This window comes from Dunckerocampus dactyliophorus, chromosome 1 (assembly GCF_027744805.1).
Source record: "Dunckerocampus dactyliophorus isolate RoL2022-P2 chromosome 1, RoL_Ddac_1.1, whole genome shotgun sequence".
Classification (NCBI taxonomy): Eukaryota; Metazoa; Chordata; class Actinopteri; order Syngnathiformes; family Syngnathidae; genus Dunckerocampus; species Dunckerocampus dactyliophorus.
This window is the reverse complement of record NC_072819.1, coordinates 30487012-30511056: the sequence shown is the minus strand read 5'-3', so window position 1 is coordinate 30511056 and position 24045 is coordinate 30487012. Positions and strand designations below refer to the sequence as shown.

The 24045-nt window shown below is 40.8% G+C and overlaps 2 protein-coding genes across 6 annotated transcripts in view; both read right to left on the bottom strand.

The window, feature by feature from the left end:
* Positions 1-655: 655 nt before the first annotated feature.
* Positions 656-21043, bottom strand: pfkma (phosphofructokinase, muscle a). Of its 2 annotated transcripts, XM_054788970.1 has the most exons (22): positions 20818-21043; positions 16311-16384; positions 15892-15969; positions 15482-15671; positions 14615-14780; positions 14432-14476; positions 14232-14340; positions 14068-14163; positions 13896-13988; positions 11216-11341; positions 11067-11131; positions 10914-10977; positions 10680-10826; positions 4374-4444; positions 4180-4267; positions 3963-4115; positions 3712-3876; positions 3576-3637; positions 3330-3441; positions 2511-2610; positions 1948-2053; positions 656-1857 (listed from the first exon to the last, which is right to left on the bottom strand). In XM_054788970.1, exons 1-22 carry the CDS (start codon positions 20906-20908, stop codon positions 1716-1718), a joined length of 2343 nt encoding a protein of 780 aa, XP_054644945.1. In that variant the 5' UTR covers positions 20909-21043; the 3' UTR covers positions 656-1715. The 2 variants fall into 2 exon arrangements, 1 of the variants encoding a protein (XP_054644945.1); XR_008572620.1 differs by lacking the exon at positions 2511-2610 and having other exon boundaries at positions 1709-1857.
* A 2-nt stretch (positions 21044-21045) lies between these two features.
* The window catches only part of troap (trophinin associated protein), a 15701-nt gene continuing 12701 nt past the window's right edge, over positions 21046-24045 (bottom strand). For all 4 annotated transcript variants that reach the window (XM_054788987.1, XM_054788997.1, XM_054789004.1 and 1 more), the window contains 4 exons: positions 23475-23570; positions 23129-23402; positions 22868-23061; positions 21046-22009 (listed from right to left, as the gene is read on the bottom strand). In XM_054788987.1, the coding sequence (XP_054644962.1) occupies positions 21950-22009; positions 22868-23061; positions 23129-23402; positions 23475-23570 (624 nt within the window). In that variant the 3' untranslated portion in view covers positions 21046-21949. The remainder of the gene's footprint in view (positions 22010-22867; positions 23062-23128; positions 23403-23474; positions 23571-24045) is intronic.

Below are 24045 nucleotides of genomic sequence, written 5' to 3'. Positions count from 1 at the left end.
GATTTAAAATGTTATTATTATTGTTGATAATATTATTCTTAAATATTCTTGTGACACTATACTTTGACAGCGAAAACAATAGAAATACACTGCGATGTATGGATCAATTAATGGAAGTTAAATATGTCTGTTAAAAGAGATGCAGTGAAGGTTAAGGTGACCCACAAGGAGGAATGGCCAATAACAGGTGGCGAGGAGGCTGTGTGGTGGAGGCAGAGCTAAAGCCATGTAAAGGTCAAAAAGAAGTTTAAAAAAAACTTGTTTTTTCTATTCTTATTTTAATATTAATGGTCTTCATATATACAGTTTAAAATATAAATATGGATAAGCTACTTTTTGTCTTAGGCCAAATACCTTTTAGCGCAAAGGTGAGATCATAGAAAGAAAAGCAATGTGTCCATGATGTCATGGCATGGCATATGCTTTGTAGGCATCCAACCACTAGATTCCCCTACTGTAAATGGTTTCGTTTATTTCAAACATGATTATGGTTACCCGTGCAAATATCCAAAAAGGAGTAGAAAGAAGCAAAGCATATTTAACCCTTCTTCTCCTATTGTAAAATGATTATGTCTCAGCAATTACTGATTTACTTCCTGTGTTTAACGTGTTCACGTTACCATGTTTGATAGAGAAAGAAATCAAAAAGAATAAATCATGTGTTATAATAGCTTATTAAATAATGAAAGAATATACAGGAGTAAATACTCACAGTAACACTGTATAATGAATGAATACATACAGAATATACAACAAATTACTTATACGACTGAATGAATTCAGGAATAAATGATATCAGACACTGTGGTTGTCAGCATTCTGCTTGTACCTAATAAACTTCTTCTTAAATGGGCTCAAATTAGGACATTGCATGAGGTATTTACTGTGTTCTGTAATTTTGACGTTTTTAGTGTTGGGCAGGCTACAGAGGTTTCAATTTTTATTTTTTAATTATTGTAACTTCTTATTTCTCCTCTTGTTGAAAAAAAAGTTATTCTCAGGGAGCAAGTTGTGGCTAACTATCTTATTTTAATGGTTATTTACACTTTGCAATGATACATTGTGATGTAAAAATTAGTGGTTTAGTCCTCAATTTTTCCTTCTTTGGCATTTCAACATTCCTTCATTATATCCTCTCAAGTTATGCTTGGGTGCAGAATACAGAAAATATGCTTGAACATGTACATAAATGTTCCATTTACCGTTCTTGGTTAAACAACCACCATTGAGGATTGTTGTTGATTTGCTGTGATGTAGAACCAGCGTTATAGTCTTTATGCATTTGTTTTTTTTTCTGTGATCTGGAATGCTGTCAACCAAATTTTTAACTATTTTAAGATCAAAGGTGAGATCATTGAGAAACAAGTAATGATGTGGCAACAGTGTCATGTTATCACATTAGAAAACATACTAAACCACCAATCACGTTGCTCTAATATCATTCATATGCAACTCACAGTCACGAGGAGGCATGGTTACATGGTATCTTGACATACTGTGACCAATAACGTCTGAAATAAATAGTCATAATAATAATTTGCTTTGTGACTGTTTGTCAGGACAATTGTACACATTACATGCAAAGTAACAAGAGACAAGTTTAATAATCTTTAATAATTTCTCTCTTGAAACCCCTGTGTTAACATGATGTTAAGTGGACCAGTGAATGAAACACCATTCAACAAAAATATGTTATCAAGCTTATCAGTGTCCCCCTAGTTTCCAAGGGCAGTCCTCTTCTTGATCACATGCTCCATGTCTGCATGTTCAGATGTGTCCAGTTTGATGTTGTATTTCGCCAGGATCTTCATGATTGGCCTGATCTTCAGCCACCACTGTGTTTTAGGAATACGGTGCCTGCAGCATCAAACAAAAGGACTGATTAAGCCAATTTGCATCAACACTTACAGCACAGTGCATATGTCATGTTGACAGTGTGCACCATACTCAAAGTCTGTGTCTCCCTTCAGTTCTGCCAGCGGCTGAAAGGTGAGCGCCCTCTTCTTCATGCCCAGCACACAGGCAGAGTCTGGTGTATTCGCAAAGATGCGACCTACGGAAGACAAAGACATCTATTACATCATTCCAGAACACGAATCACATCACCATATCAGTGCAAATATCAGCAAGATTGATATATAGACAATTGTTTGTTTAATTGTAAAGTGCAACAAATTTTTAGGGTGCGCTCATGCTGCTCTGCACGCATTCAAGTTTTGATTAGTTGACATTATTGTACATACAACGCTGTATTCCTGCAATAGTCCTGACTTTGCTTTGAGTCTATTTCTGTTGTGCAAAATCAGTTATCATTCAAAATGAATACATTAATGATAGAGTATGACATATGAATAGAATTATAGCTTTACCAGTTGGGACTGCATATTGACATTGATTTGACTAACAACAAGTATGTTATTATGAGACGTACACTTAGAGCTTTGCTCTGAAAAATGAACAGAAATCACTGCCATAACATAGAGGTGATACATAATTTAATAATGTTGTACCGTGTCTATAGCACTCTTTGAGCTTCTCAGTCACCCACAGGACTGACTTGGCACCCATCTTCGTGCCAAAGTTCCTATCAAAAGGTGTTGGAGTACCACCCTGCAATGGGCACAGAGGAAATGAGTCTGTCATTCATCTCAGTGAGTTATTATTTATAGTTCATTCATTCATCATTATTGAATGAATTATGGTCAATGTGTAGAATTGATTGTTGATTAACTGTGTCTTCAGGTAATGGAGTGCACTGCTTGGATGCTACCAGCAATGGCGCTGTTGAGGCAGCCTCACTACATTGCTGCCTAAAGAAGTCAATATATCAACAAAGCATAAACAAGTGGGTGAAACAAAACCAAGTCTGTGACCACTTTTAGCCTTTTTTTTTTTTTTTAGCCTTTTCATGTTCAGTGTTTATTTTTGTCTTTTATTGGTTATTGTTTTGACATTGTTTATTGTTATTTCTTGTTACCTGCCAGGGGACTACAGATGGAAACTCGCAGTCGTGCTATAATCTGGCATATTTACATCTGTATTGTTTGCAGATGTTCAGCAATATGCATTGTCCCTAATAAGTAAATAAAATTAAATAAAAAGCTATGGGAAGTGGAGATGCATACATGCTATGGCATGACTCCTCAAGGTTGCAGCATTCTGCTTAAAACTAAACTGACTTTGAAATAGGAGTTCAGAAAACTCAGTGAGAAAGTCTTCCCATTAAAAAAAAAAAACAACAAACATACAAATTAACTAAAGGAAATGTAGTCAAATGCCCATCCCTAATGTGTACTGTATTGTACAAAACGCTGTTGTCAGCAACTGACCTGTTGCATGTGTCCGAGGACATTCTTACGACAGTCAAAGATGCCTTTGCCTTCCTCGGAGTATAAATTGAAGATGAAGTCTGTTGTGTAGTTGGCATTAGAGTTCTCATTCCTATTGTAGAAAAAGCAGCAACAGAGGTTCACTAATGGCACAGTCCATCCAGCCCTGTACTGTTCATTTCTTTTTCTTTTTTCTTTACTGCTCATTTCTGCCACATGTTTGATTGCAAGCTGAACAAATCATACCTGAGAACCAAGCCTCTTTTTACCGTTGTCTTCATCTTCTCACACAGATGCTCAACATTCACCTGAGGACAGAATATGCATGTCATCACGGATTAAAATCTGCAGATTCTCTCACAAATGGTTCCCATTTGCTCACCTCCAAGTCTTTAATGTTGAATTTTTCCTCAAAGATGTAAGCAGCGTCTGCCCCAGCAGCCAGGCCGGCCATGGTGGCCAAGTAGCCACAGTAGCCGCCCATCGTCTCAACAATGAATACACGACGTTTGGTGCCTGCTGCTGACTGCTTGATCCTGTCACATGTCTGCAGGAAGCACACAGAAGCAGGCTGATAAGCAGGTGTGTATCTTTGCATGCATGTGTGTGTGTAACGGTAGTCAAGCTCCTGACAGAGGTGATAGTGTTGAGAGCGGTGTCAGCGCCAATGCTGAAGTCAGAGCCGGGAACGTTGTTGGAGACGGTAGCAGGTATAACCACCATGGGGATACACATCTCCTCGTATTTCTCTCGGGCCTGGACCAGCTCCAGGCCTCCCACATAGGCCTGCAAGCAAGGACAATTAGGAGTTGGTTGGGTTGTTGTTCGTGTCACTTCTTTTCGTTTCTACCTCAAATCCTCCAATGATCACCAAGGCGTGGATGTTGAACTTGGCAATGTTCTGGCTGATTTCCTCCATAAATTTACCTGGAAGGGTTCTTTGGGTAAACAGTGACAAGCTTTGTGTTATTACAACAAAAAGAAATGGGGAAAACACGTTTTATGACAATGGTGACTAAAAACAAAAAACAAATAAAAATCTACCTCTTGGTGCCCAAAACGGAGCCTCCTATTCCAGTCCAGCCGCTCACTGAAGTCCAGTTGATTGGCTCTACCTATAATAGACGAACACATACCTGAATTCATAATTATACAATACAGACTTTACACATACTTATTTATTTTATTGGGTCACAGATTACTAAACATTTCATTGATCATTAGCAGGCACACAGACCTTCGGCAAAGAGCTTTTTGATTCATGTTTGCTATGATAACGTAAAGTCGGTTGTGTTCTTTAGCATAAGAAAAAATTATTTAAATGTAAATGTTGATGTTATGGCGGTTCATGAGTCATTCCTACAATTCGGTGCCCATGACATGCGTCCCCATGAAATTACATGCTATATTTTGTTTTAAAAAAGCATTCCAATTTAAATTTGATCACATATCAAATTGGAAGTCCTCTTCTACCTCAAAGCATAACAGTATTAAAAAAAGGATTCTTTTAATTAAGAATAACAGATTTTACGCTGGTTCTCCTTGGGTCTTCACTGCCTCTGGGGGTGTGCCGGGGTTCACCCTGGGCCATCGTGCTTGGCTGCCATGTGGGTTGTCTGGTGCGAGGCGTGGAGGGGCTCTCGCTTTTAGTGGTGGCAATATTTTCATTATTACTATTACCACTAATAGGTATAACTCTCTCGATACAGTATTGTACTATTGATATTATTTTATTACTATTGTGGACTTCATGGCTGTCATTTGCTGATGTAGTCATGTTATTGTTGTTGCAATTGCTGTTGTTCTCTCTCTCTCTGTATTGTCTCTCCTCTTGTCCCCACACTACCACCTCTGTCTCCTTTTCTCTTCATCTCTATCCCCTCCTGCTCCGGTCCGGCCGCTCCAAATTTGCATCACAATAAAACATTAAAGTCAGATACAAAGTATGTAACAGGACTATTTTACACTTTTCCCAGGCAGAACAAATTTGTTTAGCATGTATAGGCATCAAGATACTATTTGCCCCAGTGGCTAGACAGGACGAGGGGGCGGAAAAAAAAGATTTTAACTTTTTTCAAACAAGCCAAACTGCCATGTCCCCACTCATGTTCGCTCGACTAACAGTTACAAATATAATAAAAATGAAACAAATTCTACATTTTTTTAAATTGTTATGTAACGTTATTTGTTTTTCAGAACAAATGTAATTTGTTACAGCCTCTACAACCTCTTTGAGGTAGACCGAAAATCGTGCTCAATGGCCTCACTAAACTACTCCCACACCCGAGTTTTTGCCTTGACCACTGTCTGGCAAGTTCTTTTGGACTTTTCGCCAGCCTGCACTTGAAAAGGCAGAGAAGATCGTCAAGGACGCTTTATCAACTCAACTCCAGTAGATTTTCTTGAGTTTAGTTTCATACTTCAACTATTTACAGGAGCACAGGTTAGGTTGATAACCTATGGTCTCTCCAGTAATTTCTTGTTACAATCATTTGAATAGTCATCGTAGTACTTACTGTTGTCTACTAGATATATAAATTATTTCCTTTATACAAACTCCTAGTGTCATATAATGCATGTTATGGTTATGGCACATAGATCTCGAACAAGTCATCGTAATTGCTATCATAATTTGTATCATGCGTTTTGCCAAGCTTCCTGGCTTGGCATCCTTGCATTCGTGGGTCTCTCACTTGGGGTTGGGGGTTATTCATAAACCCACACCAGTTCACTGCCTCTCCACTGCAGCAACCAGTAGAGTAGAATTAGTAGAGTACAAGAAGGTCCAGCCCTTCTCAAGGAGTTTGATTCCAGAACCCAGACTGTGGGTCAAGGTGAGTCCGACTAGGTCTAGTTGGAATGTCTCAATCTCTCCCAAAATGTAACATAGCCACACTGTTACTGCTGTGTCCACCCTGTTTCCCTGGCTTGGCATCCTTGCATTCGTGGGTCTCTCACGTGCAAAGTTGGTCAACATAACAAGAAATTGGATCTCTTCCCAAACCAAAACTTTATTTCATTCAAGATTGGTGAGGGCTTTCCTATTTGGACTCCTCAGTCACCTTGGCTGCTCCAAACCAGAGGTGTGAAAATGTGTGGTTGATGCTCCAAAATCTTGCTGATTTTAGTTTGAATGAATCTGTTCCATTCCTGGTATCGTCTACAGCGTTGGATGTACAGAGCGTTTTTTTAAACTTATAAAGTTTCCCAAGAGCAAGTTTGGTTTCGTCAATGTTTGCTGCTGCACTTGACCAGAGTTTGGATGAGCTGGTCAGTGATCTGAATCTTTCATTGGCTGAAGCTTTCATTTGCGCTGCAACTCAGTCTGTGTCAAATGTATGGGCTTTAACCCCACACATTAAGAGCTCTTCATCCTGGTAGACGGCTAACGTATTAAAGGTTGTGTTCGGAATACCTGTTCTATCCTGGGAACAACGAAAGGGGTCTTCCAGAGCATTTTTTTTCTTCTTCCACTGGTGGTTTGACCTTTTGGGCCCTTTCTTCTAGACAAATTGCCTCCCACTTTGGTTGAATGCATGTTTGTTTCCCGTTTGTTTTGGGCCACTCTTTCACTCCAAATCCATTTTACCATTGGTGTTATGTTGGCTCTTGACTTTACAAGTCATAGAATCTCTTGGTTTGTGTTCCATTTAAGGTGTACGACAGTTCCATGGGGTTTGTCACTGCTGTTGGAGAATGTGATTTCATTCAGTCTTCCTTGCCAGTCTGGTATTGTGAAACTTGTGTAGACTTTGATTTGTGCAAGCCGCACATATTCATCAGTTTCTTTCTTGAAGGCTTTGACAACTTGGTTTGGGGAAACAAAGATTTCCCTAGCCTTTGGAGCCTTGGTGTACATTCTCCTCCCTCTTTGGTCTGATCAGGTCTAAGGTTTAAGGAAGAAATATCCCGCCTTTAGGATCTTTTCAATCTCTTGAATCGTTTCGTCAAATCCCTCTTGACCGTTGGGAGAGGCAGGGAGAGTCAAGCTATCAGATACTTCAGATATTCTATCTGATACTATCAGATCAGATACTATCAGATACTATCAGATATTCAAGAACGTTGTGTCTTGAACAACTGCTTGAGATATCTTCTGAATTGTTTTGTCAAGTCTTTCTTGGCCTCTGGGAGAGGTCAAGATACCAGATACTTGTCTTCTTAAATTCCTGGAGGGATTTTCAAAATGGTATCCACATGGTGGTCTCCTTCAAGAACCTTGTGTTTTTGAAGTTGTCCATGATCGACTTCTCACTCCTCTTCCATGTGAGAAATGTTTACTCTTGCGGTTTCTTGTGCTGCTGCCTGAACCATGCAACCAGTTGCTCTGTCTTCAGTGTTGACTGACATTTTCATCTATCTTTGATGCATTATCATGCTCAATGACAGTGCTTGATTTGTTTGTGAAAGTTTTCTTGGTTTCTTTGGAACCCCCGAGTGACACAAGCTTTCTGACCTCCTTGATGCCTTCGGGCGACAAACTTGACCAGGCTTTTTTCAGATCACTGATGGCGACGGCACTGGGTCTCTCTTTTCTCCTCTCACTGTCCTTTTCCTTTCTTGGGCAGAGGTAGTAATGGTGGTCCCTTGCGCACTCCCAGTTGTTACAGAAAAATGTTTTTTCACAACGCTCTTCATTGTCGTGGCATTTCAGACACTGTTCGCAGGCCCCTACATCTGCGATTGCTGCTCTTATTTCATGCAGTCCCCTGAACTACTTATAGAGGAAGATCCTGTCTTGATGTCTACTTTGCCCGCACACGATGTACGTGCTTCCAGTGTCCCTCGTTGAGGTCGACGTTTTGCTAAACGCTTGCTTTCTCTCAAACGTGTAGTCGGGCTTCTTTGTGCGATGTGTGTTATCGTACCGTCTCCTCAAGGGTCTTCTCTTTTCTTTTCAGGAATGCCAGCAATTGGCTGAACCAGTTGGAAGAAGAAACGCCATCTGGGCTTTTGTGCAAACATTAGCCATTGGTCCTGGAGAAAGAAAGGTAACTTGCTTTCCACTGCCAGCACGGTGAGTCGGTCTTCCGCTGCACCATAATCTTCTAATTCCTATAATTCTGCTAGCTTTTTCAATCTTGTTGATAAGCTTGATGACTTGTCTCGGGTTGTTCCCTCTAATGGGAGGTAATTCCTGCAATTCCCTTCAACAACAATAGATGACTTGTTTCCATACTTGTTTTCTAAGACTGAATATTTCTTCGCCAGTGCTGTACGACATCAATTGAAGATCTTTTATTATCCTCTTGTCTATACTGTCTATTAGATGAGCTTTTAAGACTTTACCTGATCCATGTGGGTTTGCTTGCGTTTGAAGTGAAGTCCAATCTTTGATTCATCTATAGTAGTCTCTGTAGAACCTACTCAACACGATCAGATGAGTTGCTTTAACCTCTATGGTTTGGGCTGGGGTTGGTGGTGGTTGCACTAAGCTCTCTTACTCTCTCTTTCTCAGTCTGTGGGGTGTGAAATTGGATTTTCTTACGCTTCTGGTCCTCCTTTCTCTCTAGGATCGTTTCGACGTTCACTTCTATTTCCTCCATCTCAATGTGCGGTGCCGACATTTCCCACTCTGAGGTAGTTTGTCCTGCTTCAGTCACTCTATCTTCCACGTTGTCCAGGCATGATTGGTAGTCATTGTGACTTGTGTCAGCAGGAGACAACTGATTAACTTTGTCTCACTACCTTTCAGCCCGTCTAATTCCAGATATAAGGCTTTTCTTCATATAGCTCGTCACCAGATTGGTCCGAACGAGTTCCTCAGTCTCCTTAAGCTTTACTTTTGTTTCTTTCACGTTGTAAATCAAGTGCCGTAGACACGCTTTGTTGTCTATTGTCTGTTCTCGCAGCCTCTCCAACAGCGGCTTCTTGGTGAAGGATGGATATGGATATGGTCTGATTTATTTTGAACATGCACACAAGTTACATTGGAATACATCACATAGTACAACTCACAGTTGTACATGTCCAAAAAGGAGTAGGAAGAAGCAAAGCTTATTTAATTCTACCCCCCATCCGTTTCACATAAGGGCCCTTTGGAATTTTCATCATAGGAAGATAACAAATGAAGCTATAAACATGCAACAAACACCATTATATATAGCCAAGACACTGTGGTATCTGACTGTGCCAATGGATTTGTTTTATGTTCAAAAGCTAGGGAGCTAGGTCCAGAAGAAAACGCTATTACGGAAAATGCAATATTTGTTAATAACTACTGAACTAATATTGATATCATTATGAATCCAATTGCTAATTGTATGTATTCATGGTCAAGGAATCTAAATATGTAGATAAAATAAATGTAGGAATAGTATTTATGGTGTAAATCACAATATGGGGGGGAACTATGGCGCTTGGCGGAGGTCTGCACTCTAAGTGCTTTTCTAGTTAATTATAACATGGGTTTCTACTGCCTCGTAGTGAGGTGTATGGCTAACATTTTGTGTTTTTGTCATTTTAGTTACCAAATATGTCTCTTTTCCTAATAAAGGGTTACAAAAGTGCTTATTTTTTATATTTTCACATTTTTTAAAATTTTTATTCTGCAACAGTGGAACCGCAATTAGCGTACACCCCAGTTAGGATGTTTTTCAATCAAAATGAAAAATTCTGATTTACGCAACAATGTTGCCTCCATTCTCTGGTTAGTGTTAAATATGGCACATGTCTTGTCATGTTGTTAATACACTGCGTGAGTCCAACTGTTTTCTTAATAGGCGTGCCACGAGATCTCGTCACCGAAATTAAAACGTGACGAGATTTCTCGTTTGGAGAAAAGCTGCCTCGCGAGAACAGGGCAGCGGAAGCCAATCAGACTGAAGTATGGCATCGCAATGAATGATAATACAGTATAATGTGGAAGTGGCAGTGTGCAGGGAGGTATTGTAAACGCACATTACACACACCCTGCAAGCCAATCTACCTCGGTGTTTCCAGTGAAAGTGTCAGTGAGTGATGTGGTTATTTTCTCCATTGAAGTTAAACAGCTGTCGCCGTGTTTATTGTCCAAGCAGAAGCTTTAGTAATTGTACATTTGATCAGAGTTACTTAAGATTAGTCAGTTCCACCCACGTAAATGTTAGGACTTGTCTGCACCCAAATGTTCATTTATCCCCTTCATTCATCATTTATATGTATTTACATGCATTTTGAATTGTTTTATGCATGTAAAGCTATAATTGTAAAACTATAAAAAGTTTTTTCTGCTAACATGTTTTACTTTCTCAAACAGATTAATTGTATTTACATTATTTCTAAATAATAAAAATCGGTTAGCATTTGTTTCAGTCTTTCACATCTGATCTTAACCTAAAGAGTTGTTAATATTGATGTGATGTGACTTACCTGTCCATGCGCGAGGCCGTCAAAGCCATCATGAACAGCCAACATGTTGTGACCCTGGACGATGCCCATTCTGACTGCTGAACGCACGGCTGCATTCATGCCAGCACAGGGGGCGCCGATATTCATGATGGCCACGTTGATGTTGCTCTGACAAGAGGGAAGGTTAACAAACATTTAAATAATTTAATGAATCCAACAATGATGGCTAATTCTAATAGTGTGGATTGTCCTTACTTTAACATCTGGAGGGTTAATATGAGCCAGCAGCTTGTATGTATTCCAGTTGTTTTCAAAGCTCCTGCAAGTTTTTCAGACTTACATTTTTCGAGATGTTTTCCAAGCCTCACTACTGTCGCTCTAAAGTATATTTAATAATAAACCTCTTACTTTCCTCTGAGCTTGATAGCGTCCTCAAACCTGCCTTCAGCCATGGCAGCAGTCACATCTTTGGTCTGAAAAGCAGAGGGTTAACTTGGCCAATTCAATTCACAGCTCACAAAGTCCATTCTTTCCAGGGTGATAATACATTGACATACCACTTGCACACATTCCATAAGTGGCAGCCTGACCGCTTGGTTCCCAGAGAGGCTGACAACACAGGCTGGGGTCTCTGGTGTGGCTTCCAGAAGAGCCATCACCGCTTCTACTCCCATTCTGCTGCCCTGCAGGACACACACATACTTTGTTACATCATCAGGGGGAGCATGGGTTCATTTGTGGTTTTGGTCTGCAAAAATTACTTCAGTGTGTTACACTTTGTAAGCATAACTTTCTCAAGGTCGAGATTTCATGAGGTAAAGTCCTTATCAAGCTGCCTTGGCACATTGTGTACTTAACTATCTTGCGACGTGTTAGCATATACACGCACTAGCATGTTAGCATTTTAACTATTCTCATATGAAATAGTCTCCACCTACATGACATGATGTAAAATCCTTATACAGCTGACTTTGCACTTTCTGGACTTAAGTGTCTTGCTATGCGTATCAGGATAGATACTCCTAGCATTTTAACTACTCTGATGTGAAACAGATTACAAGGCACGATGTAAAATTCTTATAAGACTGCCAACACTTTCTGTACATATGTAGTACAGTCAAACCTGTCTTAGCGGCCACCTTTATAGAACGGCCACCTGCCTATAGCAGCCACTGAAAAATCCCTCGCAGCAAATTTACATGTTATAGACCCTGTGTATAGCAGTCACCTGTCCAACGCGGCCAGCGCCCACCCATTTTGTCTCCCTTGGTCAATATCTGACTGCATATAGCGGCCAAATTACCAACTCAAGTAGAAGCTTCATGCACGAAAAAGTTTTGTTTTTCAATCAATGAAGCCGTCGTGTGTAGACTTTAATTACTGAGTCCTAGCTCAGTCACAATCATTCACAAGATCCACACAAACTGTCAGTTGTTCCACATAAAAAAAGCCGTCTTCTTTTGAGCTTGCTATTTCCTGGTCAAACATGTAACTTTAAGAGCATTTGCACCAAAACATTACCGCAAAGTAGGCTGGGAACAGGACGTGCTCCCAGCGACGCTACAATAAAAAAAAAACATACGCTAGCATGCATGCGGCAGCGGGAGCAAAACTGAGTTCGGTTGTACTTAATTGAAGTATTTTAGAATGCGCTCACGTTATTTTTCATCAATCCTCATCCACAAATCCATCAAAGTCCTCATCTTCTGTATTCGACACAAAAAAAGCCGTCTTCTTTTCCGTTCGCTACTAGTCTGTTAACTTGTCAGTGTTATTCAGCTCCGAAGCAAAGAAGGAAACTTCTCCTGTTGCTTCTGCCAACTTTATTTATTGAACGCGGCCACCAGACAGCAGCTCAGAACACACACACATCTCTCAGCATCGTCTCTCCTTCCTGCTTGCCCACAAGGCAAAGGTTAAACAAGCCCCACTACATAGCTGTCCAGCCAATGCCTGTAAAAAGTGACACCATTTATTTCCTGGTGTGCACTGGTCAATACTGTAATGCCGCTTGTTGTGGGGAAGGAGAGACTCACGTCACTGATGCACTTTAATGGCTTTATTAACAGCGGAGAACACTGCAGGACTTTACATCCACACCAACATAAACACACTTCCCAACTCTCTCCAAACTCACAGCTAGCACTGAGCCTAGCTCTCCTGCTCGGGACGCCCACCGTCACTTCCCGTCACTTCCTGATGAACTAAAGCTGTAATGACACTGCCGTTTAAAAAGTAAAATATTAAAAACAAGCGTAAGACATTACTAGCACAGCTTTGTTCTGTGGGTCGTGGATATATTCTATCAGTTATTATTAAGCCTCTAGCTTCCTTTTAGTAAGTAAAAATCTTGGCTATGATTGCACTACATTGTCATGTAGACCTACAAAGTACACTTGGAAGAACAAGAGGTGAATAAATGTATTGCAACTGATGTGAAACTGATGAGGGGTAGGATTAAATAAGCTTTGCTTCTTCCTACTCCTTTTTGGACATGCAAAATTGTGAATTGTACTATGTGATGTGCTACTGTTTGACTCATGCATGTTCAGGATTAAAACCATGAACCATGAACCATGAACCATGAACCATGATAATAACAGGCCTAGTAGTGCTGTACAACTTTTATCCGCAGTCTGCAGTGCCCTCTACTGGTCAACATTATTATTTTTTTTTCCCTTTTTTTCTTTTTTTTCCTCTACTGGTCAACATTCTGGATGCCAACCTGTCTATAGAGGCCACCTGTCTATAGCGGCCACTTTTGCAGACTCCCTCTAGTGGCCGCTATAGACAAGTTTGACTGTATATATCTTGCTACCTGTTAGCATGGTAATTCCTCTCATGTGAAATTGTATGACTCCTATTTGAGCAATCATGCAGCAGAGTAAACATAGAAAATGTTAGCATGTAAGAATCGTTTGTACCCATTCTCCTTTCTGACTGCAGGACATGAAATAAAATGTAAAAAAAACTCATACATGTGCGTGCTAGCTGTTAGCATACTTGCTATTAGCATGCTAGTATTTCCAATTCCTTGGGATATTCCCAAAGGTAGATTCAACAAGAGGTTACCAACAGGTGGCAGGGTCATTAAAAATGTATGCTGGAAATCTTGTAATTATTGTTAGAATCACAATAGACCTTCTATATGAGGACATAGTTATGATAAAATGAGATGTTTCTGCAACGTACCAGGTCACTCAGTTATGTTACTTATAGTTTCACAAACGTACTTACCAGGATTCTGTCAAAGGCAGAGGGCGTCCCTCCCCTCTGCACATGCCCAAGGATTGTGGTACGAGTATCAAAGCCAAGTCTGTCAGTCACCAGCTGAAAGAAAGAAATCGGTCACTGAATTTGTCATGTTCTCAGTGCAATGTACAATTGCACATCACCAGTGTGGCCTTGCCTTTTTAATCTTGTCGGATGAGATCGGTTTGCCGTCTCTGGACATAGCACCCTCAGCCACAATGATCACATTGAGACGAGAACCTCTGGCCCTTTGCTGCAAACACAGTGGAGAGTTAGTAAAATAATGCATGCAGAATGATACATAAACAGTAGAATTTCTACTTCTGCCAGCCTCCTGCACAGGTGGTCCTCCCAGCCATCATCTGGTGGCATCTCTGGAATGAACACCCAGTCTGCCCCACAGGCCAGAGCGGTCACCAAGGCTAGGTACCTGTGGACAGACACACAATACATTGTGGCAGTTAACAGCATGCTGAGCCAATGCAAAGTTACTGTATCACTCCATGTTGTCTGGTACTGACCCACAGTGTCTGCCCATCACCTCCAGGATGAAGGTTCTCTGGTGGCTAGATAGATAGATGCACACACGTGAACACACAAAGATAGCCAGTCATCCTCAAAATCATATGTCATGTTTGGGTGCAATACTCTCCTTCTGTAACAATAGAGTGAGCCTTAATGTGGAGGGTAATGCCTGGTCTGACCTCTGTGCGGTTGTAGTGATGGCGTCCACCACCTCTATGATGCGGTGCAGGGCTGAGTCAGTGCCAATGGTCATGTCTGTGCCGCAGAAGTCGTTGTCTATAGAGCCGACCATGCCCACGATGTTCAGGTGAGAGGATTTTTTGGCTTCTTCAGCCGAGATTTTACCTGCAAGAGTGTTAAATCAATAATGACAACAAAGATGTATTACACATGAGGAGTTTAGAGCTCAAATACAGTAGATAAGGGAGTACACCCCTCGCATTTTAGCAACCACTTTATTATATCTTCTCAAGGGACGGTACTAACTTATAGTAGTCAGTGTACAGTTTGTACAGCACGAGAGATTTATTGTCCTCTGAAATTGTGTCCATAGTATCAATGTTAGTTTGAGCAACATTGTGATCTAGCGCTTCTCCTTGCGCATGCCAGATAGTAACATGGCTTTGGAAGGAAACCAAGAGCTGCTCGTCCCGTTGCCACAGAACCTACCAGTATTTTATGCCTCAGCTTTATTGACAACCTCTTGCACCTGCAACTTTCTCCCAGTCTTGACGAGGATTCCAGGATGCTGCGATTCTGGTGTTTCTGGAGTCCCTGTACATGAGCACCTGTCTGAAACAGGTGACTTTAAACTCTTCTGTCAGTCCACTGAAGGGAAGGTGGCCATATATGGGCGATAGGGTGGTGCAGATCAAGAACCAAGGTAGCCCAGCCATCTCCTGAGAAAGTGTCTGATGTACTTCTCTGGAGCCTCTATTGTTGTTATTGGTATAGCCAAGTTTCATTTCAATATAAGGTGAGAGGAAGTGAGGAAGTGACATGAGTAACCACTAAATGGGAAAAAAAAACAAAACACATCTCCTCACCAGCTTGGACCAAGTCAGCCAAAAGTCCGCTCCACTCGGTCCTGAACTCGTTGGCCCCGGTGAGGCTTCCGTCACCTCCTATTACACACAGGTTGGTGATGCCGAGTTTCACCAGGTTGCAGGCCGCTTTCATACGACCCTCCCTGGTTCTGAAGTCTTTGCAGCGGGCACTGCCAATGACAGTTCCTCCCTGACACCAAAAACGAAATAAACAACTTTTCACTCTGATTGATACCTAAATGAAAACAAGACTCCAAATTGCTGTAAAGTGTAAAAGTCAGGGTGGATGGTTGTTTGTCTCTTTGTGCCCTGCTCTAGGCAGGAAAAAGTGTTACTATATTTCCAAATACCGAATGGCAGACACATTCCTATTTTATTGCATGGAATGGGCCTGCATATTATTAACTCACCAGCTGAAGCATCATTGAAACACTCTCCCACGTGGCGGGACGAATGTTGTCCCCTCCGTCCACCAGACCTTGGTAGCCCTGAAGCACACATTGAGGATACATAATCACCTGACAGCATTTTATATGATGTCCCCGCACATTCACAATTCAAGACCAAATTTGCAGTTTTTTGGCCAAAAGGTAATTTTCTATTTAAATTTTTCTCAGGAAAAAAAAGCCTTTTTTTCCACAGAAAGTACATCTCATTCACTCTAAGTTGATAGTTTATACTGTAAATATGGGAGGGTTCTGCAGCTGAAGTCAATCTAATATATAATATTTAGGGATGTATCAATTACTCAGACTTTTGCCATTTACTGGTGGGCCAGAACATAAGACCTAGTTTAATACAATTGGGCTTACCAGTGTGCAGCACCTACCTCATGAACAAAGTAGACTTTGGCTCCAGTGTAGAGACCAACTCTGACTGTAGCTCTCACAGTGGCATTCATGCCTGAGAAACAAGAATGGAGTTTTGCCTTAATTTTGATTTGTATAATCCTTTTTTGTAGGACTTATCAGTCGTCGGATCATCAAGTAAAGTGTGATTTAAATCCATCCATCTTCTATACCGCTTGTCATTAAATGGACTGTCAGTGGTGTAACTTTCAAACGTGCTGTAGGCATTATATCTCACAGTCTTCCTGCTGAGAGCACATAAGCTAAGCCCCACGTAACACACACGCATGCAGGCGTATTAGTTATTAGTTAGTTTGTTTTCAGCTAATGATATCAATTTGGCAATTGGCGACTGTATAGTCGTAACAACAGCATGACTGCAAATTCTTGGCCGCGTCTCTGGGACTGCTTTTGCATGTGCACGCGCAACGGGCATCTGTGTGCGTGTACACACGTACGAGGCTCCATGAGTGACAGCCATGAACGCCAGTCATCTTAATCGGGTGGAACGACAATTTTTATTTAGGTTAATTTGTAACTGTGAAAAAAAAATTAAAAATAGAGGAAAAAAAAGATTTGTTCAAATGTAAGCCACACCTGTGTATAAGTCGCACTTGTCCATGTCATAAAATTATACATTGTGGTACGCACGAGTCCACGAGGACCAGGCAGCTCTTTGACAGGAGCCAGTCATGAGCTATGAAAAAACCCACGACGAGCTTGCCAACCCATCAGAAATTGCAGGAGATCATCATTAAAGTCATCACAAAAGCTACCTGGGAAATATACATTACATGTACCAATACGAGTTTGAAATAAACATCTATTTTAACATCTACCCACAATGCATTACTGCCTGAAGAGCAGCTCATTGGAGGACAAGTAACAGATGGGTGGTGCTGCAATGCTACGTCTGTCCACCAGATGGAGCCAGAGGAGCACAGAGGCCAGAGGGAGGCTGACGTCATTGCAGCGCCCCAATTAATGCGTTGCGCAGATGCAGTGTCTTATGAAAAAACTATAAAATGTTTTTTTTCCCCATTTTAACTTGTTTTGGTGCATGTTTGTATATTTCTGAGGTATATTTTTGGAGTGTTAAATTGCTGCATGATGAATTTAGTGTTCTCAGTAAGATGACACCGTGAGTCAGACTGTTATGTTGTTATACTGTTATATATACTGACACCCTGCAATTTCCAATGGGTTGACAAGCTTGTTGTTTGTGCACTGAAAGCTTGTGATTGGCTCCTGCCAAAAAAAAAACCTCACGAGTGGCACAGTATTTAAACAATTAGTAGTAGTTCTGAAGTAAAAGAGATGTTACAAGATTAAAATTTAGCCATAGATTAGCCTCACCGCTGTATAACCCGCAGGGTTCAAAGAAAAACACAGTAGTTTAAACACCGGAATTTACGGTTGACATTTTTATTTTCAATCTGTTCTTTTAAACCACTACTGCTAACATATGCTAGCTGGTGGTGGTGGTCTTGCATTTTTTTGGTGAAATTTTTTTATTTTGAACGAGTTGTAAACAGTCCTTTGTAGGTCATGGATGAGCTGCAGTCTATCCCAGTTGACTTTGTCCAAGAGGCAGGGTGCACCCTGGACTGGTCGCCAGTCAATCACAGGACAAAACAACCATTCACACTCACATTCACACCTATCGACAATTTAGAATAGACAATTAACCTAACTTATGGATGTGGGAGGGAGCCAGAGTACCTGGAGAAAACCTGCATATGCAGGGGGAGAACATGCAAAAACCACACTAATGTCCAACAGTGATTCCAACCCTCCGTCTCTTGAGACATGTGTAGCTATGATATCCTGGCTGGGGCTGACATGCTAACTAGACCACCATAGGGTCGGGGATTGAAATCTTTGATAAATATTGACAGCAGTATTCATGCATTCGCAGACATGAAAATGTCAGTAAAATGTCAGCCGTCTGGAAAGTCCAAGCAAAACAGAGGATGAACAGCCATCACAGGTAACGTGATGCGCCGATGTCAGCAAATGCAACTTCAGCTCAGTGAGCATCTAAACTGAATGGACTGACTCCATGTGTCTTCTGCTATTTCTTCGGCTTCTTTGACAGACATAATACAGTGATTACACTTATTAATTGTACTTTTGTTAAAATTAATCTTAAAATCTCATCTTATTCCCGTGGACCCAATCTCGTGCATCGTCTCATTTCATGAGCTGGGTGTCTCGTGACACCCCTATACTAGCAATGATAAAATGCAACTACACTGCACTGATCAATTTGCTTACCTTGAGAAACACATCTGTCTGTGCACTAAAATCTGAGTATTACTTGAGCGAACAAATGAGCAAAATAATCTGCCAAGAAAACATGAAAATTTGACCGAATATAGCTATCGCAAAACATGGAAGGAGTTGCACGATGGCAACAATCTGGCAAAAAGAAAGTGTCCCAGCAAGGCTTAAAAAGGCTTAATTGCTGATAAACTGCAGGTGTGCTGATCAGGTGAGCAGGTGGGAGGCGTCCTCTGCAGAACTGCAAAGTCACAGCAGAGGGCAGCAGACCAAACAGAGTACAAATAATGACATTACCACTGTTATAAAATAAAGTCAAGGTATTTCGTATACCGCCTCAGTCTCTACGTGGTGTCCGGATTTGATGCGGCCTTAATTTAAGTCTGCATGGGTTCTGGGGTCCCTTTCCTCCCCAGTGGCATTGTCTGTGTTTACTTTAAATCAGCGTACCCCTTCAGACATTTGACCTGAAGCCATGTACCCCCAACTCCTGCATGCTTAAAAAACATACACCTTTTAAAAAAATCTTAAATAACTTGAAATATTGAACATACTTAATTAGTTAATTAATTTTATAGTAAATTCCTGGTCAAAATGTGTATTTTGCATGGTCACATTTTACATGAGTACTGATAAATAGAGAAGTAATCATCCTACATATCTTTTATTCCAGTCTGATGTTGGCATGCTTCAGTTTGAATGGGTTGAATTTAAGCTTCACTTATTTGTCCACTCACGATGTCTATGGTTTAAGTCTGCATATTAATTTAATACCAAATTGAAGGGGACATTTTAACAGTCATGACAATGCAGTATCCGAAGTACAAAAGTACATACAACCAACAATAAAGTCTCATTTTCGGGGGAATCCCCATCACAGTGACAGGTTTTCACTGCTGCACTGTGCAGGGATTGGAACACCAATATAAATGAAATCTTCAAGATTAAACACGCTTGATGCACAACATAATCAAACGTACTTGTTCATTTAATGCACACAGAGCAATGAAGAACTTCATACTGTGTATCCTTTCTGCTCCGTTGTCTCCCAATTGTGAGTGTTCGGCGCTAATCGGTTAATTTTTATTCACGTACACCCATTATAATTGCCGTACGCCTGGGAGTACACGTACCCCACTTTGGGGACCTAGGGTTTAAATGAAATTGTTAAACTGCCCCCTCTGGCCACATGAAGTAAAAATATACTAAAATCTGAGATATACCTCTTAAAATAAGCCTTATTGTACCTTGTAAGAAAAAGTTGTCAAAAATTGGTAATCTTGCTGAGATTTCAGTTTTTGCAGTATAGTTGACAGTAAATCTCTGAAACACCTTCCTGATCCCTTTCCATTAAGTCTGCCGTCATCAAATTGTAGTTTTACTTTGTTGTATTATACAGCGGGGAACTCTTTATACAAAGTGTATGTCAGTTGCTTGCATAGACAATACAGAAACAATACAACTCGGAAGTCAATTATGACATATTGTTGCTTCACATGGAATCAAATCAACCTGCCATCTGCCCATCTGACCTTTCAATACAGTGACAACAGATGAGACCAAAATAGGCACAGGGAAAGGACAGGGAGTTGTGTTAACTGCGTGCTCAGTTTTGCACCTGGATGTCCTCAAACGCCAAATGCCACAGTGTGAGTTTGTGTTGTGACAAGTTGGCATGCTGGAGCTCTTGTTTCACCAGACAGCTGCTGTGGATGGGGGCGGGAGGATGGTAGTGGGTTCTTCCCACTATGCCAGAAAAAGGTCATAGCCACTAAAATTAGCCCCAAAGATGCAAATTAAGGGAATTCAAGCGTTGGAGAGGTGCAGTGCAGTATGTTCATAAACGTTGTGTAGGGGATATTAGATGGAGATGTCACTATTCAGACAAGAGATTGATGGAGGAAGTGTCCATCCAAGTTAGTTGCCTGATGGTGGTGGTTTAAAAGAGGAAAGCACAGCATTTTGGAAGTAGATCTTAATTTGTAGCATAACCTCAATACATACATCCATTATTGTGCAGGCATCACACAGTACACAAACATCTATCGTCCAGCAACCTTCACACTTTAAGTTATAAGTTAACGTGCTCCTGTCACATAATGCTGTAATAACATAACATTGTGCAATGATTGATGATACAGCTGGGTTGGGTTCAAGGACAACAGCAATCATGATGCGTGAAGATATAGTGTGTTATCTTCTAACCTTGAGCATCTCCTCCTGACGTCAGCACAGCAATGGAGCGTCCCACTCCCATCTCTGTGGGGTCCATGGTTGGGTGGAGAGACTTTGACATGTTTCCAGAGCAAGCAGGCCGTCTGAGGCTGCTCAACCCATGCAAGCGCTGGCTTTATAGACCACTTGTGTCTTCAGTCCCCTCCCACTGACACCCTCCACCAACACACTCTCAGCCAACTAAATATATGTCCAAACACCTGCACTGGACAGAAGAAAACTAAAACACATAACGCCGGAATAGCAAAGAATGTATCATTCTTCATTTCACTGTAATATTGGGTCAGCTACTACTGTTAAAGGTTCCAAAATGACATGATGCATGGTGAGACAACACACATTCATTTCCAAGACTGAGAAATCAACATACAAACAGGATCAGGAGGTAGAGTGATCGTCCAGCAACCAGAGAATTCTCGTTTCTTCCATCCAAGTCACTGCTGTTGCTTCACTTCACCCGCATATGGGTGCTTCACTGACCAAGATACTGACCTACTAAATATTAAATATTTCATATTTACAAAAAGCCTCTGTGTGGAGTTGGCATGTCCTCCCCGTGTGCGCGTGGGTTTTCTTCGGGTACTCCACTTTCCTCCCACATCACAAAAACATGCATGTAAGGTTAATTGGTGACTCTAAATGCCATCAATGTGAATGTGAGTGTGAATGGTTGTTTCTCTATGTGCCTTACTATTGACTGGCGATCAGTTCAGGGTGTACCCCGCCTGAATTCAGCTGGGATAGGCTCTAGCATACAGTACCCCTGCAACCTTAGTGAGGATAAGTGGCATAGAAGATGGATGGATGGATATTTACAAAAGGCAGTTAAAGTTTTGAAGGATGCATGTACAAAGAGTACAACATTTTGGGGCACTTTATTCCATCCATCCATCCATTTTCTTCCGCTTATCCGCGTCCGGATTGTGGTAGCAGCAGTCTCAGTAGGGAAGTCCAGAATTCAGACTTTTGTGGTTCTGGGATCTTTATTAGTGTGCCAAAATTAAAGACATAAATTAGTCACTTTAAGACAACCAAGGGGGAGGTGTGTGGTTCTGGGGGCTCTCGTGTAACTTCAAAAAATAACACTGTATGCTGGCACTATTCACTTGTATTGAAGTGACAAGCAGTATGGAGAAGCATCAAAGCTCAGTGGAACAAATCTCTGGAAAAAAAGAAAACACAAAATTTTATGCTAACTTGTGATTGCATAAACAGAGAATATGCACAAGCATATTGTCATCTGACTGAAGTCTGTCTATAGTTTGTATGCAATTATTTGTGGACACCAACTCTTCTATTCCTGAACCACAGCACATAAAAGGGTGAAAGTTTGGCAAAACATGTACACCTACTGAGTTGTCCGTGCTATTATTATTATTATTATTATTTTTTTTTTTTGGGCTTTTTTGCCGAAAAGCGTCATGCCGATATTGTCCAACGCTCAATTTCCGATTCCAATATCAACCGATACCGATATGTGAAACATCATATATCTTTTTCTTGAGTAAAATTGTTGTAAAGTAATAATACTCTTAAATGAGTACAGTTGTTTTGTTGGCTACTCCACCCTTCTCTGAGTAGATAGTTAATGTATTACATATTTGATATAAGAATACATTTGTGTTTGTTGTGCCTTTATTGATGTTATTTTTGGAAAGATTTAATTTATTTTTAGGTGTTTTAAATACATAAAGGTGTTTAAAATACATGAATATGCTGATTATTATTTTGATTGATAACTTTCATGTTCTTATTTTATATTCTTATTTTATTGCATTAAAACTACTCATTAAAACTACTATACACACACACACACACACACACACACACACACACAGTATATACACACATACATATACACGCAAGCGCGCGCACACACATACCCAAATATGGTCAAGTTTAAAAATTTGACCTTAAAATAAAAAATTTGAAGCATTTTCAAAAATGTCAAGCATCTGTGCTAATGTTTTCAAAAAGGCTTCAAAACGTTTTGTAAGGCTGTGCTCGTCTTTGTACTCACAGTAGATTCTTCAAAGTGCAAAAGGTACGCCACCGGGTTTCGGCAGCCGGGTCGAAGATGGTGGGATGCAGGATCATCCGAGACTGAAGGAGAGATGTAGAAAGAAACCTCCTCGTCCAAACGTAGCTCCTCCATGGGAGGAAGACGCTTGCGCAGCAATGCGACTGTTGTGTTTGTCACACAAGCCTTGTGGTCTGTAAGAATTAAGCGCCATTTTAGAATTCCATCAGTGTTCCTATGCAGAGAAGATGGAGTTGTTACCTCTGTGCACAACGTGATTGACTGGGTTGATCTGTTTAATGGGCTCACACACTTTTCCCAGTTCTGATGGAGCCGGACCATGTCGTTCCCGATGGACTGAGCTCTCATGCTTCTCAAAACGTGCAGTTCGGATTATTTTTTTACCAGTAGAAAAAAAAATAACTGACTCTCTTGGCAGCATTGGTATAAAAGGCTGAATTTCTCTCTGCTGCTGCTCCTCCTCATCACCACAGGTTGTGTTGCTCTCTACTTTTCCTTCACAGTGGGTTTGAATCTATAAGAATGACAGACGCAGTGAATCAATAAGGAGTTTCTCTGTGTTTATAGTTTGAACCTATCTTCTTACAGGTGAGGCTTCAACTGAGAGTTGCTCTTCCTGGGTGCCATCTTTGTCTGCGTTTTGCCCATCCTCTTGGTCAACAAATAATCTTTGGACAATCTCCTGCCATGACACAAAAAATAAGAATTAACACTGGCAGCATGATAGGCAGCATAGTAATTCGTCTTTAAGGAACTCCAATCATTTTTAAACTAGCCCCACAAAACCATTTTCATTGTTGGAATTAATGACAGTATTAGGGCCACACCAGAATTTTTTTTGAAGAACAATTATGAGAAAAAAGTTTGAAAAATACAAGACAAACACACGCGCGCACATACACACACACACACACACACACACACAGTACACGTGTATCCATACAGTATACACACATGCGATAAGTGAATTTCCGCGAAGCAGGATTCCTTCTTTATAAATGGAATATTTTCGTAGTTATAGAAAACCAGTTTACCATCTTCTAAGTATGTTTTTAACATCAATGGTCGTCAGGAAGTGACGTAGGAGGTACAGAGTTGAATTTTAGCTTGTTGTGGGCTATGGTTGTTCTGGTGCTTCAGTAGTGGTCTCACTGAAC

What these genes read in the sequence shown, in the direction of transcription:
- pfkma (XM_054788970.1), bottom strand. Translation starts at nt 20,908, where the DNA reads ATGTCAAAGTCTCTCCACCCAACCATGGACCCCACAGAGATGGGAGTG. An exon ending in TTTCAATGATGCTTCAGCTG is followed by an intron (nt 15,672 to 15,891) that starts GTGAGTTAATAA and finishes TTTTGGTGTCAG; the next exon opens with GGAGGAACTGTCATTGGCAG. An exon ending in CTGCCTTTGACAGAATCCTG is followed by an intron (nt 11,342 to 13,895) that starts GTAAGTACGTTT and finishes TGTGTCCTGCAG; the next exon opens with GGCAGCAGAATGGGAGTAGA.